At 35.7% G+C, this 15,052-nt stretch overlaps 1 protein-coding gene across 1 annotated transcript; it reads left to right on the plus strand.

Moving 5' to 3' along the window:
* Window positions 1–5,583: 5,583 nt before the first annotated feature.
* Window positions 5,584–5,889, plus strand: LOC120139971 (protein transport protein Sec61 subunit gamma-like). Its single transcript, XM_039155060.1, has one exon. The coding sequence runs from the start codon at window positions 5,595–5,597 to the stop codon at window positions 5,787–5,789; it is 195 nt and encodes a 64-aa protein (XP_039010991.1). The 5' UTR covers window positions 5,584–5,594; the 3' UTR covers window positions 5,790–5,889.
* The last annotated feature ends 9,163 nt before the right edge of the window (window positions 5,890–15,052 follow it).

A 15,052-nucleotide genomic window follows, 5' to 3' on the forward strand; every position in this document is an offset into this window, starting at 1 on the left:
AAAATGGAATTTGCCTGAATATTATAGGGTTTTCTTAACCAGATTTATTATTTTATTTATGAATCCATGTTTGGCATCTCAGTGCGCTTGATCTTTTCTTTATATAGGGATTTTATTCTACCTGGGAGATATAGTGAACTCAACGAATCAATGCAATTATTTTTTTTATTTTGTTTTATTTCATTTTTTATTTATTTTGTTTATTTTTATTTTTACTTAGTCTATTATTTTTCCTTTTTGTTATGTTTATTATTTTCATATTTACACAATTTTTACCTTAATTCAATTATGTACTTCACTACGAATCTAATATTCCTTTTTTAAGGGTACAATTTTAAATTAATCAAAGGTAAGTAATTCGAGTCGAGTACTTTTAAATTTTAATTTTAATTTTTCAATTTTCGCAATTAAAGACAACTGACAAATTAATTGGTACCGAAAGGGCGGCTAATCCTTCCTTGACCGTAACCGACTCCAGAACCCGACATATTTCTGGTCAAACGCAGATCATGTAAGATGGTGTCCGACCCACCTAAATTCGTTTTAAAATGGTCGGTGGCGACTCTAGCCCAATCAATTCAAGTCGTAGCCCAATTCCGGGCCCAACCGAAAGACGGTTCCGACAACTTGGCGACTCTGCTGGGGCCAGGTAAGTGAGTCAGGCCGAAATTAATTTTTGGTTATCTTTTTAAACGAAAATTGTAAGTTTAAATTTTAATTTAACTATTCGTTTCTTATTATTTATCTTTGATTTTTTCCAAATAAATAGTTGTACTGACGTTTTTTTTCAATGATTTTAGATTTTCAAAATTTTCATTTCAAGCTCTATTCTCGAGCTCCAAACCCTTTTTAAGTGAGGGTAAAAGCGACGCCTTTGTGAAAATTTATTCTCCGTGCGGGTCTAGCAAGTAACCTTCGGGATTCATATACCTTATGTCTTCGTGTGAATTTATTCACCGTGCGGGCATAAGGGAATGTTTACTCTCGAGTTTAACTTAGTCCACATAAGCTTGTAATGGGCTTAAGACTAAGGGTCTGGCAAGCCAAGGGGGCACCAGCAAGGAGAACTCAGGTACCTTTTTTAGAACCTAAACTGAGAGACTATAGGGAATTAGAGCCCACCCCATAACCTCACTTCAAACCCTAAGCTGTTTTAATATTATTTCCTGCTTTATTTCATGTTCAAAGAACGTGAACTAGAAATTTATGCGGTTAGGACTTGTTCAAAATCAACTTGTGGGATAGAGATCATGTCCGGTTAGGAATAATAATCATGTGGGTAGGACTTTTTCATGATTGTTTTGATTATTTTTACCTCACTAACTCTTTTCATTTTTGTTCTCTTTTATTTTATTTTCATCGTTTGCATCATCCAAAATAGGTATTGATCCACCAAAAACATGTTCATTAAATATAAATAGTCTGTATTAATGGACAAAGGGGTTATAATACAAAGAGATAAAAAGCTCAGAAGTCCAGCCATGGTCAAAGAATACTCAGAGGCAAAGGTTGTAGGGGCAAGACGAGGAAAAGGTTACTGACTCGGACACTCCTTTCAAAAACTACGAGAACAAGATGACGAAACCCTAGCTGAGCTGGATGCCATTGCTGACGAATTCAAGAAGCAAGCTTCGGATAGTTTCTATCGATGGAGGGCTCCAATGGTGTTGCCATTAGGGAACAGACTCAGCAGAGAGTGGAAGACGAAGATGCAGTCCTTCTAGACTTTTTTTGGGGCAAACAGCTCGTCACTTGCACAATCTAGCCAAATGAGCTGGAACGGTTCGACAGACGAAAGATGAACCAACTTGGCAGAGGCTGTTCAGGATTTATACTATCAAAATGTTTTTTTGTCTCTTCAGACGTAACACTTTTTCCCCAATAAGGAGTATTTATAATAACATACACATTTTTGGATCAATGCCTCGAACATTTCATGCATCATACATTTAGAAATATTTTGCATTTTGTTATTTTCCTTTACATTCGCATTAACTAGCAGAAGCATGTCTCATCGAAAGGAACACATACTGGATACACCACCTCAAGCCTTTGACACGCCCCATCCGTATAACACGCGCTCAAAAAAGAAGAAGATGGACATGATGTACAAGAATGTGCCGAATTTAGAGCCTTGATCCAACTAATGATGGACAGAAAAGAACTAGAATTTTACGATGAAGAAAATGACACTCCCAAAGCAGAAAGAGTCATGGCAATTGGGGAATCCTGATGAGGCCCTATTCAATTTTGAGGCATCTTGTTTGAATTTGTTTTTTGAACTTTCTCATATTTGGAACTTGTTTTTGAACTTTCTTTGGATATTTCAATGAATTTATGCTGAGCATTGAATCAAATCTACAACTTGAAATTCTTTGAATATCAACTGAGTTAAGAAACTTTGTAAATGATCGAATTTATATATCTTTGGCAAGGGAACATGATTAAAATTGGTAAAATAATGACTTTTTCCCCCCCAGAAGGAATGCTCGAACACCATACCCTTCTCTTTTAAGAACCAATATAGTCTTCTCCCTTCATAAGGCTTGGTATTTAGATGTGCATAGGTGCAGACAACATGGGGTATCTTTTGCATATGACAATTACTATACTTTTTGTTTAAGACGTTCAATGATGATAATGATCTTCACAGATGGAATAGTCAAGTATGCAAATCTAGTTTAGGTCAGTTGTTTGGAAATTGAACTCTAAAGATGAGATTCCTTGACTTTCAAAAACACTTAGACTATAATAGGTTCTCATTGACAAACTTAAGAAATTAGCCCAGATTATAATATTATATATATACAATAAAGCTTGAGTTGTCCCTCTATAGCAATTGGTTAAACGCCCTGGCTTTATGGATAATATTCAGCTAGCCTGATAAAGGTGATTATACTATACAATAAAGCTGAGACTGTCCCTCTAAAGCAATTGGTTAAACGCCCCGGCTTTATGGATAAGATTCAGCTAACCTGATAAAGGTGTTTACATATTGAGTTGTCCCTTTAGAGCAATTGGTTAAACGCCCCGGCTTTATGGATTCAGCTAGCTAGACAATGGCAAATTAAATTTATTTAAATAAGGAGTTTCAGTAAAAATGGACTAAGGGAGTTAAGGAACACCTGTTATAGTCAATTTCGCACGAGCACTCAAGAATTTCATTTTTAGACCGATATTTCTGCACTACCTTTGTTAGAGGAGCTTACAAAGCTTGAAAAAATGGAAGATTTCAGAGAACCAAAATAGAAGGTCTAGTAATTGATAATGCTAGTTGCGTCATTTTGTCCGCACCCAATTAAAATGCCAAGGCAAAGAAAAAGCATGTTGCAATAACCGAAAAATGAAATTTTTTTATGGCTGAAACCGTAGGTCAACCTAAAAGCTAACTCATCTACTTGAATATTTGTCAAAGAGCTATAACTCTAGAAGCATTAAAAGAGCTATTGATTCATTTGATATTATTTGAACTCATGTTTATGATTTGATTCAATTGTAGGCATGGATTATGGGGCAATGTTTTACAGGAATTCTTACATTTTTATATCTCTTTTTTCTCTTCCCCCTAAAATAAGAGAAATGAGAAAAACATTTTCAAACAGGACAGTCTCAAATGTGAAAGGTCCTGGAAGGTGCTAAGGCTCATTTTGCCTCTCTTAAAGAAAGAACGAACAATGTTAAATTTTGAGCATTTCATAGGACAATCAGTCCGAGAGATCAAACAGAACTTGTAACGTTATCAATAACCTGAGAAGAAAATGGGGCATGGTTGATTCCAAGGACAAAACCAGCAGACAAAAATAAGGCTCCATCCAAGGGATAAAACAGAATTAATTCACGTTGCATTCATCTTAGACATACTTAAGAGCATCACATTTATCATTTTTAGCATATATAATTTTTTGCAGCTTTTTGAGTCAAGTTTCAACTTCAAGACAAAAAGTACTCGATTCAAAAGCACATTCAAAAGTTGACAGTGGTTTCTCAACTTCACAATGAAGGATCGTTTGTCAACAAACATCTTTCTAGTGTCATTCAGAGTCAATTTCAACTTCATAACAAAAGATATTGAACTCAAAAGTGATGCAATTTGCAAATGTGGATTTTAACTTCATAACGAAGGACGTCCAATTAAAAGCTCAATTTCACAACGAATGAGCCATCCACAATTTAAAATTCACGAAGAAGGATATCATGCCCGATGAAGTGATTTAGCGTCACAGCAAACATGCCATCCACAGATTTTACTTCCTTAAGTCAACGATTAGAGCTTCTGAAAGGATTTCTTTAACATGCAAGAACAAGAAGATTATCGATCGCCTTTGAGATTGTTTCTCTCGAAACAATGGGTCGTCTCGCTTGAGACTAATTCACTTAGAACAAAATATTGTCTTTGTCTCTCTTGAGACAATTTCTCTTGAAACAAATTTTCTCTCTTGAGGCAGTTTCCATTGAAACAAATTTTGTCTCTCTTGAGACAGTTTCCCTTTAAACAAATTTTATCTCTCTTTAGACAGTTTCCCTTGAAACAAAGTCTTTGAATATGTTTTCCTTAAAACAAATTTTGTCTCCCTTGAGGTAGTTTCTTTTGGAACTAAGTTTTGTCTCTCTTGAAACAAATTTTGTCTTTGTCTCTCTTGAGACAGTTTCTCTTGAAACAAATTTTGTCTCTCTTGAGACAGTTTTCCTTGAAACAAAATCTTTTAATATGTTTTCCTTGAAATAAATTTTGTCTCCCTTGAGACAGCTTTTTTTAAACTAAGTTTTGTCTCTCTTGAGACAGTTTCTCTTGAAACAAATTTTGTCTCTCTTGAGACAGTTTCCCTTGAAACAAAGTTTTGTCTCTCTTGAGACAGTTTCTATTGTAACACCAATCTTTGAATATGTTTCTCTTGAAACAAAATTTTGCCTCCCTTGAGACAGTTTCTCTTGAAACATAAAAAAAACTTTTGAAATTGTTTCTCTTGAAGCACAAATAAAACCTTTGAAAATGTTTCTCTTGAAACACAAAAGACCTTCGAGTTCGACTACGCTCAGCTCCAAGGCACATCATTTGTAGCATAGCTCAAGGGCATGTCAAATTTACAGTATAGCTTAAGTCGAGAAAAGTTATCTGTCAACAAAAATTGACAGCGAGGACCAGACAAAGGCCCAATTCCAGGAAGAATTTTCAAGATGAAATCTTTAAACCGATAAGAAGACAAAGGCCTAATTCCAGGAAGCCCAATAAAATTTGAGAGGACCAGACAAAAATTGATTGTCTTTTTTTTCGTCTTTGCCCTATTCTTGTTAACACAAAAATGTGCAAAGAGGGGCAGTTGTAGACACCCGTTTTTGTTCGGGTATACAAAAACATTATATTATATTATTTATTTATTTATTATTATTATTATTATTATTATTTATTTTTTGTAGGCCCCACACTCAATCACCAGGATTCAATAACCCTAATTTAGTGGGATTCAAAAAACAAACCAACGTATTTGAGTCCTATTAAAACACTAAAACTGAGGCATTTGAGTCCAAGTAAGACTCTAAAACGTCTCTAAAAATAGCCAATCACTAGGCTATTTAAAGGCAAGCAAAGGGGAGATATGGAGGCAATGGATTCAGTTTTCTATCCGCTAAGAGAGTTCGCTAAGGATAGCGTTCGTCTTGGCAAGAAATGCCACAAGCCTGATCAGAAAGAGTTTACGAAGGTGGCGTTTCGTACAATGATCAGATTTGTAGGGTTTTTTGTTAAGATCATCTTTATCCCCATTAACAACATTATTGTTGGATCTGGTTAGGTGCGGTTCGATTCCTATCATTTCTATTTTGTTTTTCATGTTACTTTGCTGGTTTATTGTATTATTATATGTTATTGATTTGGTATTGTTCTTAATTTATTCGAATTAAAATTAATAAAGCACGGAGAATAAAAAATCTCTAAAAATTTGGTTGTTGATTACTCTAGGAAAATAGAATTTGCCTGAATATTATAGGGTTTTCTTAACCTGATATATTATTTTATTTATGAATCCATGTTTGGCATCTCAGTGCGCTTGATCATTTCTTTATATAGGGATTTTATTCTACCTGGGAGATATAGTGAACTCAACGGATCAATGAAATTATTATTTTTTATTTTATTTCATTTTTTATTTATTTGTTTATTTTTATTTTTACTTAGCTATTATTTTTCCTTTTTGTTCTATTTATTATTTTCATATTTACACACTTTTTACCTTTATTCAATTATGTACTTCACTACGAATCTAATATTCCTTTTTTAAGGGTACAATTTTAAATTAATCAAAGTAATTCGAGTTGAGTACTTTTAAATTTTAATTTTAATTTTTCAATTTTCGCAATTAAAGATAACCGACAAATTAATTGGTACCGAAAGGGCGGTTCAAGGGTGTTAATTCTTCTTTGACCATAACCGACTCCCGAACCTGACACGTTTCTGGTCAAACACAGATAAGTTAAGATGGTTTCCAACCCACCTAAATTCGTTTTAAAATGGTCGATGACGACTCTAACCCAATCAATTCAAGTCGTAGCCAAATTTCGGTCCAACCAAAAGACGGTTCCAACACCTACATGAGATAATTTGTTTCTCCGCATGGGTTTTAGCAAGTAACATTTTGGGTTTATATACCTTATGTCTACGTGAGATAAATTGTTTCTCCGCATGGACATAAGAGAATATATCCTCTTGAATTGAACTCGATCAACCCAAGCATGTAATAGCTAGGATTGAGGGTTTGATAGCCTAAGGAGGCACCAACATGGACAATTCGAGTACCCTTTTTCTTAGAACCCAATACCGTATATAGTTAGCCATAGTAACCCGCCTCGATAAAATTCATGTCGAACCTCTATCCGTCAGTAGTTACCCAAAATAAGTGTACACAAAGGAGAAACGACTCACCTCTTCTCTTTACCTGCATTATTTTATTTTATTGATATGTGAATTCTTTTATACTGACATATTTTCTATGTTTGATTTTTTTTATTGTGTGGAATTGTATGATCATCGTGAATAAAAGAAAGGTGTTGATTAACCAAGTAATCATTAGAGTAGAAGAGTGGCCATTAATATGGAAAAGAGTTTTCATAACAAGGAAGAACCCGATCCGGCGGTTCGAGCTTAATCTGAAGAAACAAAGAGCAAAAGGAGATAGCTTGCTTGGGGATTACGTATCACAAATAACCATAGATGTCAATGTCAATTTCAAGCAGAACGATTTACAAAAGCTTATAGAGATTTGGGAGTGCTTGAGAGTAGCAACCAAAGAGAAGTTCCACAAGAAAACGAATGTTGTCCATGGCGTTGTCTCAAGAAGGTGATACTCGAGCACAAAGATGAAGATAAGAGATTAGACACCTTTTCCCTGGCTATATATGGTCTGGTAATATTCCCTAAGGCTTTGTTCCACGTGGAGGCTACTGTTGCATATTTCTTTGACGGATTGGAGAAAGATAAATCCTGCACCGACTGTCTTGGCAGAGACCTTCCGATCTTTAAATAAATTTCATATATTGGAGCAAAGTCGATTCAGAGGTTGCAGTCAACTACTCACCGTCTGGATTCAGATTCGTTTCTAAAAAGAAGAGAAAGTTGTTGGAATCATGACTGAAATCATAGAGCTAAATAAAAAGGTCGAACCACATTCGTAGATTGATCTCTCTTGTAAAGATGAAAGCTCTTTTGGACGAATAGAAATCTTTCTAAGAATGATTACTTTTTGAAATCAATACCTTTTACATTTGCATTCTGCACTGCATTTAAACATTTTCACATTTTTTGCATATGCATTTGCATATTTACATTTTGCATGGCATTCATTAAAGCATTTTTTTACATGCATTAATCATAGAATTATGAGTTTATCTTGTGGAGGATTCTGAGGAAGTGCTTCTAACTATGTAACTTCATTCAGATAGTATTGAGAATGGAAGCAAAATTTGATAAACTGAAGAAAGAACTCGAAGAGAGTTTGCAAAAGATGCAAGCAAAGTGGGAAGCTAAAATGGAGCAGGCGCAAAAAGCCGCCATAGATCATATCTTGCAAAACCAAAATGACCTGGTTGATCAACTTGTAGCCAAACTGAATGGGCTCAACCAAGAAATAGGTAAAGAGAAGATTTCATTGACCAGGGAAACCTCTGAATGTGTGATAGCCCATGCTAATCCATTGATACTCATTTCACCCACAAGCTTCCAAGCCACCAAGTAGGCTTCTCCGCCACTAAAACTCATACAACTATGTTAAATCCTCGGGCGACAAGAAGAGCCAAGAATGATATCCCTGATAAATTAAAATAGTGGTGCAGAGAGACATTCCAAGGAATGAGAGGAAAAAGCTCTCACAATGAAATGGATGAAACAAAACTAGTCTTAGTTCTTGACTTGGTGATTCTACCCAAATTCAAGATGCGCGACTTTGAGAAGTATAGTGGAACCAGTTGCCCTAATGCCCATCTCACGATGTTTGTTTGAATGATGACTAGATACACCAACAACGATCAGATGTTGATCCATTACTTTTAAGACAGTTTGATTGGACCTGCTTCTAAGTGGTATAATCAATTGAATCGTACTCAAATCCGCTCTTGGAAGGATTTGGCTAGTGCCTTTCTAGGCCAATACAAGCATATGATTGATATGGCCCCTGATCGAACAACGCTGCAGAATATGGAGATAGGAAGTGATGATTACTTCCGACAATACGCACAACGATGGAGGAATGTTGCATCTCAAGTACACCCACTAACGACTGAAAGAGAGTTTATCACTTTATTCATCGATACATTGAAATCTCCATATATCAACCATATGATAGGGGATGCAACTAAGAGTTTCTCTGACATCGTCATGTGTGGAGAAATGATCAAAAGAGCCATCAAGAATGGTCAGATAGGTGGCAATAGTAGTACTGACATTGAAAAAAGAGCCGAGATTAACGTAGGGGGATCTTACCTGGCTAATATGAGGGCCAAACCTCATAAGACATTTCATCCAATTCCAATGACATATGAGGAATTGCTCCCAACGCTAATTGAGAAAAATCTTGTGACTCCAGTTCAATCCAAACCAAGAGAGACCCCATATCTTGAAGGACATGATGTTAACCCCTTATGCAACTATCATATGGGGAGCTCGGGGCATACCACTGAGAATTATAGGATGTTGAAGCGTAATATCCAAGATTTGATTAATTCAGGGGCATTGACATTCAATGTGTAATGGGGACATTCTAATCGAGAGTCGACTGGGCATCCATCAGGAATTTTTTTTGTATTCTCATGCATGTCATCTTGTTTGAACTTGTTTTTCTTACGTTTAAATGTTTGTAAGTTACTTGACGTTCGAACATTTTCAATAAAATGTTTCCCTTTTAGGAAATGAACAATTAGCAAATTTGAATCTTGAATTTCCTTGAATATCATTTTTATTAAATGCTTTTTAATAATTGAGGTTGTAAATCTTTGACAAATGACAAGATTGAATTTATGCAAAACAATGACCCCTTGATCCTAATCTAAACATACACCAGAGTACATACCCTTCTCATGTAGGGACCTAGCTAGTTTTTCTTCTCATGAAGAGTCCATCAAGGATTTGGCATTTAGGTATGTGTTAGGAGTGGACAAAATGGAGCAACTAGCACATGAGATTGCAAAACTAATTGGTTTCTACTTTCGTTGATGATAATCAACGATGATCATGATCTTCTCAGATGGAATGGTCAAGTAGGTGAATCTAGTTTAGGTCAGTTGCTTGGGAATTAAACTTTAATTATGAGATTTTCTGATCTTCAACAAACACCGGGACAATAACAGGTTGTCCTTGACAAACTTAAGAAATAGAATCCATTTACCCAACAAAAAAATATATATGTATACAATAAAGCTGAGCTATTCCGCTAAAGCAATTGGTTATAGAGAAAACTCGAAAGTCTTGACTTTATGAATAGATTATATTCAAACCATGACATTGATCGGGTACTCGGCAATTCGGTGTTTGCTCCACTGTGATTGTCAAGTCAAAGACTTTGTGACGACATGAATCCTTAAGCTAGCCGAACAAAGACAATTATAAGATATATGTACAATAAAGTTGAATTTAACTAGCCAAACAATGGCAAATTAAGTCAAAATTACTAAATAAGGAGTTTCGGTGAATATGGACTAAGGGAGTTGAGGAGCACCTGTTATAGTCGAACTCACACGAGCACTCAGAAATCTCATTTTTAGACTGATATTTATGCACTATCTTGACTAGGTGAGTCTACGAAGCTTGAACAAATGTAAGATTTCAGAGAACTGAAATAGAAGTGTTATGAAAGGTCTAGCTATTGATTATGCTAGTTGTGTCATTTTGTTCACTTCCGATTAAAATGCCAAGCCAAGAAATAGGGGCAAACCGTGATCTTTACGATGACCAAATCGGGGAAACAAACCTTAGAGTTTAGGTATCTAACCTCAAAACTAACATGTCAATCTTTATATTTGTCCAAGATTTACAATTATCAAAGATTAAAAGAGCATTTGATTCTTTTGATATCCAATGAACTCCTGTTTTATGATTTGCTTCAATTGTGAAACCTAGAAGGATGCAATATTTTTTAAAAAAATCTTTTGATATTTTTCAGACTTTTGAAATTTCAAAGGAAGAAATGCATTTTCAAACAAGATAAGTTCTCTGGAAATATCTTGGAATTCAACGAACATCTCTCTGAAGCTCAAGATCGAAGCTAGGGAAAGAAAAGATAAATTTTGGGGGGCAAAATTTGATGGGACAAGAAAACAATTTCTCAGGTCGAGGTTTGCAAGAGTACACTCTGGTGGAAATGAAGACAAACTGAATCAAATATAGAGTGAAGACTGCTCTCGCAACCATTTTTCTTCCAAATCGAGAAAACATACATCAACACATACATACATGAAATGTACATCTTTGCATCAAACATTCATTATCATGTGCATCAAAGTTATTTTTCTCCTCTGTTGAGGACAAACTCAATAACCCATCAAACTAAACACATCAAATAAATTTCATCTTGGCATCCATCATAACATTCAAGATATTCAGTCATAAATGCATCGTTTTGAGCTTTCAGGAAATCGAAGTTCGACAATGACCAAATGTCTTCAACCTGAAAGAAAAATGTCATCCCCAGATTTGACTTCCTGAAGTCAACAATCAGATATTCTGAAGATGTGTCCTCAACATGCAGGAATCGATAGACAGACTATGAGCCTTTGAGATTTTCTTCTAAAAAAACAAAATGTCTTCTTGCTCGAGACAAATTTTCTTCAAAGCAAAATTTGTCTCGATTGAGACAATTTTTACTCAAAATAAAGTTTTTATCTCTTTTGAGACATTGTCTTTTGAAACACAAATCTTTGAGTATTTATCATTTAAAACAAGTTTTTTCTCTCTTGGGACAATTTCTTTTGAAGAAAAATCTTTGAGTCTGTTTATTTGGAAACAAAATTTTATATCTTCTGAAACAGTTTCTTTTGAAGAAAAATCTTTGAGTATGTTTCTTTGGAAACAAAGTTTTGTCTCTCTTGAGACAGTATCTTTTGAAAGAAAATCTTTGAGTCTATTTCTCTTTAAACAAAAGTCTTTGAGTCTATTTCTCTTGAAACAAACATCTTTGAGATCATTTCCCTTGAAACAAAATTTTTTCTTCCTTGATACAGTTTCTTTCGAAACACCATCTTTGAGTCGGTTTCCTTGAAACCATTATCCCTAAAGATGGCATGTCATCCTCATCACATAGGAACCGTGTCATCCCTGACCAGATCTCCTCATCACGTAGGAGCCGTTTTACCCCTCATCACCAGCCTTCCTCATCACGTAGAAACCGTGTTATCGTCCCTAAAGATTGCCTATCGTCCTCATGACGTAGAAACCGTGTCATCTCCCAACCAAACCTCCTCATCATGTAGGAGCCGCGTCACCCCTAGATAACGATCCATCCTCATCACGTAGGAACCGTGTCATCTCCCGACCAGACCTCTTCATCATGTAGGATCCGTGTCACCCCTAGATAACTAATAGTCCTCATCGCATAGGAATGTGTTATCACCTTTCCTAAAGATGGCCAGAACTCTTCATCGCGTATGATCTGTGTCATCCCCGACCAGATCTCCTCATTACGTAGGAGATGTGTCACCATTCGACAACCAGAACTCTTCATCACGTATGAGCAGTGTCGTCCTCAACAACAAACAATTTACCCAAAAACGACCAGATCTCTTCAACACGGATGAGCAGTGTCATCTTCAACATCAAATTATCTCCAGGTTGACCTGATCTTCTCAACGCGAAGGAGCAGTGTCATCCTCAGACAATCAGACTGCCTCAACATGAAGGAAAAATGTTGTCTCTAAATTATCGACTGATTGACCCGATTTGCTCAACACGAATGATCAACGTCATTTTAAACAAATAATTTACCCGAAAATGACCATATTTCTTCAACATGGATAAGCAATGATATCTTCAATATCAAATTGACCCGATCTCCTCAACGCGAAGAATCAGCGTCATCCTCAACACGAGGGAACCATATTACCTCCAAATTTTTCTATGATGGACCCGATTTTCTCAACTCGAAGGAACAACGTCATCTCTAACAAATAATTTATCTAAAAGTGACCAGATCTCTTCAATACGGATGAGTAGTGTCATCTTCAACACCAAACTTTCCAGTTTGATATGATCTCTGTTGAGTTAATCGATCGATGAAATCGGCCAAGAGTGGGTGAATTGGCAATAAAAATTTGGTGGAAGCTTTTGCAGAAAATTGAAAGTAATTTGCACAGTGATTTAGAGTGGTTTGACTTTCTCAACCAAAGTCTACGTCCACTACCTTAGCTATCCACACTAAGGATTTTCCAACAAATTCACTAATTTGTTCTTTCTTTTGAGGACAAAGAGATAACCTTACAACTCCCTCAAGAATATACCCCAATTCTTGAGAACACTATTTCTCAAAGAGAAGATTACAAATTCATAAACTTAATGAAAAACCTCACAAGGTAAATGTGTTTGCATAATTCTAGAACAAAAAAAGAACACTCAAGAATAATACAATTGAGCACAATAAGTGTTCTTGAAAGCAAAAATGAATATTGAATGAAATAGGCTTGAAAATGCTCAAACTTGAGATTTGATGCTTTCTCTTTTATTCTCTCTTGATTCTTGTTGATTCTTGTTTCTTGTTGTTGATCAATGGCTTCTAAGCTTGTTTAAATACTCATTCAATTGATTCTGAACGTTGGGGATGATTAGTGGAGTCAATGGAGTCGTTTAAGTGTGAAAACAATTAATAAAACCAGTTAAGAGCATGTGTGCATCTATGCATAAGGCTAGTGCATTGGTACACTATGTGTAAAATTCAAATATTTCGACCGTTGGAAGACTCAGTGCATCGGTCCATTGAGGGTGCATCGATGCATAAAACACATTCGGTGTTTTAAAATAGCCTGAGTGCATCGATGCATAGCTTGTGCATCGGTGCATTGAATGCATTCGATGTTTCTATTTGTTCAAGAGTGAATTGATGCATATAGAGTGCATTGGTACACTAAATGCATTCGAAATTCAATTTAATTGAGAGTGCATCGATGCATGGACTAGTGCATCGGTACATCTCTTTGAAAATTGAATTTTTTGCTTGGTTTTGGTTCGAAATACTTTGTTAAATTTGTTTCAAAAATATTTTAAGTATAAAACACAACTTTACACTTTAGTAAGGATTGAAATTGAACTTTGAAAGACTTGGAGTAATATTTTGATATTCGAATAAATATATCGAATATACTTTAGAAAATCTTATGTAAAATCTTAAAATTCATTTAACTTAATTTGTTATATCGAAACATCAAAATGTTTTCAACAATTTCCTCAAAACCAAAGCAATTAGAACCGGTCAAAATCAGTGTCTTTGATCTTTGTCATATTCTCGTTACACGACAATTGACAAAGAGGGGCAGCTGTAAACACTGTATTTTGATCGGGTCATGTTTGACCCGGAATGAGGCCCGACTCGATGTCCAATGGGCAGAAAACCACATAAGAAAAAAGATCGGGATTTCTAAACCCCACCGAAAGCCGCCGTCGAACATGGAGTTTCCACGTGCGCCGTTTCCCAACGAGATTTGCGCCAGTCACCCGTGATTTTCCTGCATGCATGTCAACTGCCAAGCGCGATTCTCGTCGAAAGATTTTTTTTCTTTTTTCCTCTTTCATGTAAACGAATGGGTTATAAAAACCCCGTTAGAACAATGTAAGAGGCAACTTGTAACGAGAGAAAAAAGATTTGAAAAAAAGAAATACAAAAATATCCAAAAAAATTGATTTAAGCAACATTTTCTCAAAGGTATTTTCAATTTTTTTATGCATGTTTATTTTTTGAAGAACTAAATATAAAAAAAAATATTAGAGCTTTACCTTTGTTGGGGGTCTTCTTTTGCCAGAGTGAAGAAGGATCACCAAGCCACGACGGTGCTTGAGGGTGGCTTAGGTTTGGTTGAGGAAAATATTGGGGTTTGGTTCCATTTAGGGGGTCTTTGGATTCGATCTAGGCTAGACTAAAGGAAGGGAAACTTCCAGGGGTACTTGTCGGAGTAAATCCGGCCACCATGGCGGTGGCCGACCGGGTTTTGGGTGGCTTGGGAGAGGGAGGCTGATGGCTGTAAGGAGACAAGAAAAGAGGGAAAGTGAATTTTTTTTAGTTAGAGACGTGAGAGAGTGACTGAAGGCTTGCTTTTAAAACCCTTAAATTTGGGTTTAAATTAACCCACTTCTGAGGCCTGTTTGGAAATGGAAAAGGGGAACATGTTTTTATTAGGGTTAATCACAAAAGTAGTCCCCAAGTTTTTTATCTTTATTACTATTTGTTTTGTTAACTTTTAATCTAACCCATTAACTTTTATTTTATTGCATTATAACCATTGTTATTTATTTATTTATTGTTATTAATATTTGAAAACTTATACGACTTTATGGTGACCCGATCCGGGATACAATCCGCATTATTATAGT

Source organism: Hibiscus syriacus, unplaced genomic scaffold, assembly GCF_006381635.1.
Source record: "Hibiscus syriacus cultivar Baekdansim isolate YM2019G1 unplaced genomic scaffold, ASM638163v2 tig00002237_pilon, whole genome shotgun sequence".
NCBI lineage: Eukaryota > Viridiplantae > Streptophyta > Magnoliopsida > Malvales > Malvaceae > Hibiscus > Hibiscus syriacus.

Excerpts from the sequence above, each read along its gene's own strand:
- LOC120139971 (XM_039155060.1), top strand. The coding sequence starts at position 5,595 with ATGGAGGCAATGGATTCAGTTTTCTATCCGCTAAGAGAGTTCGCTAAG.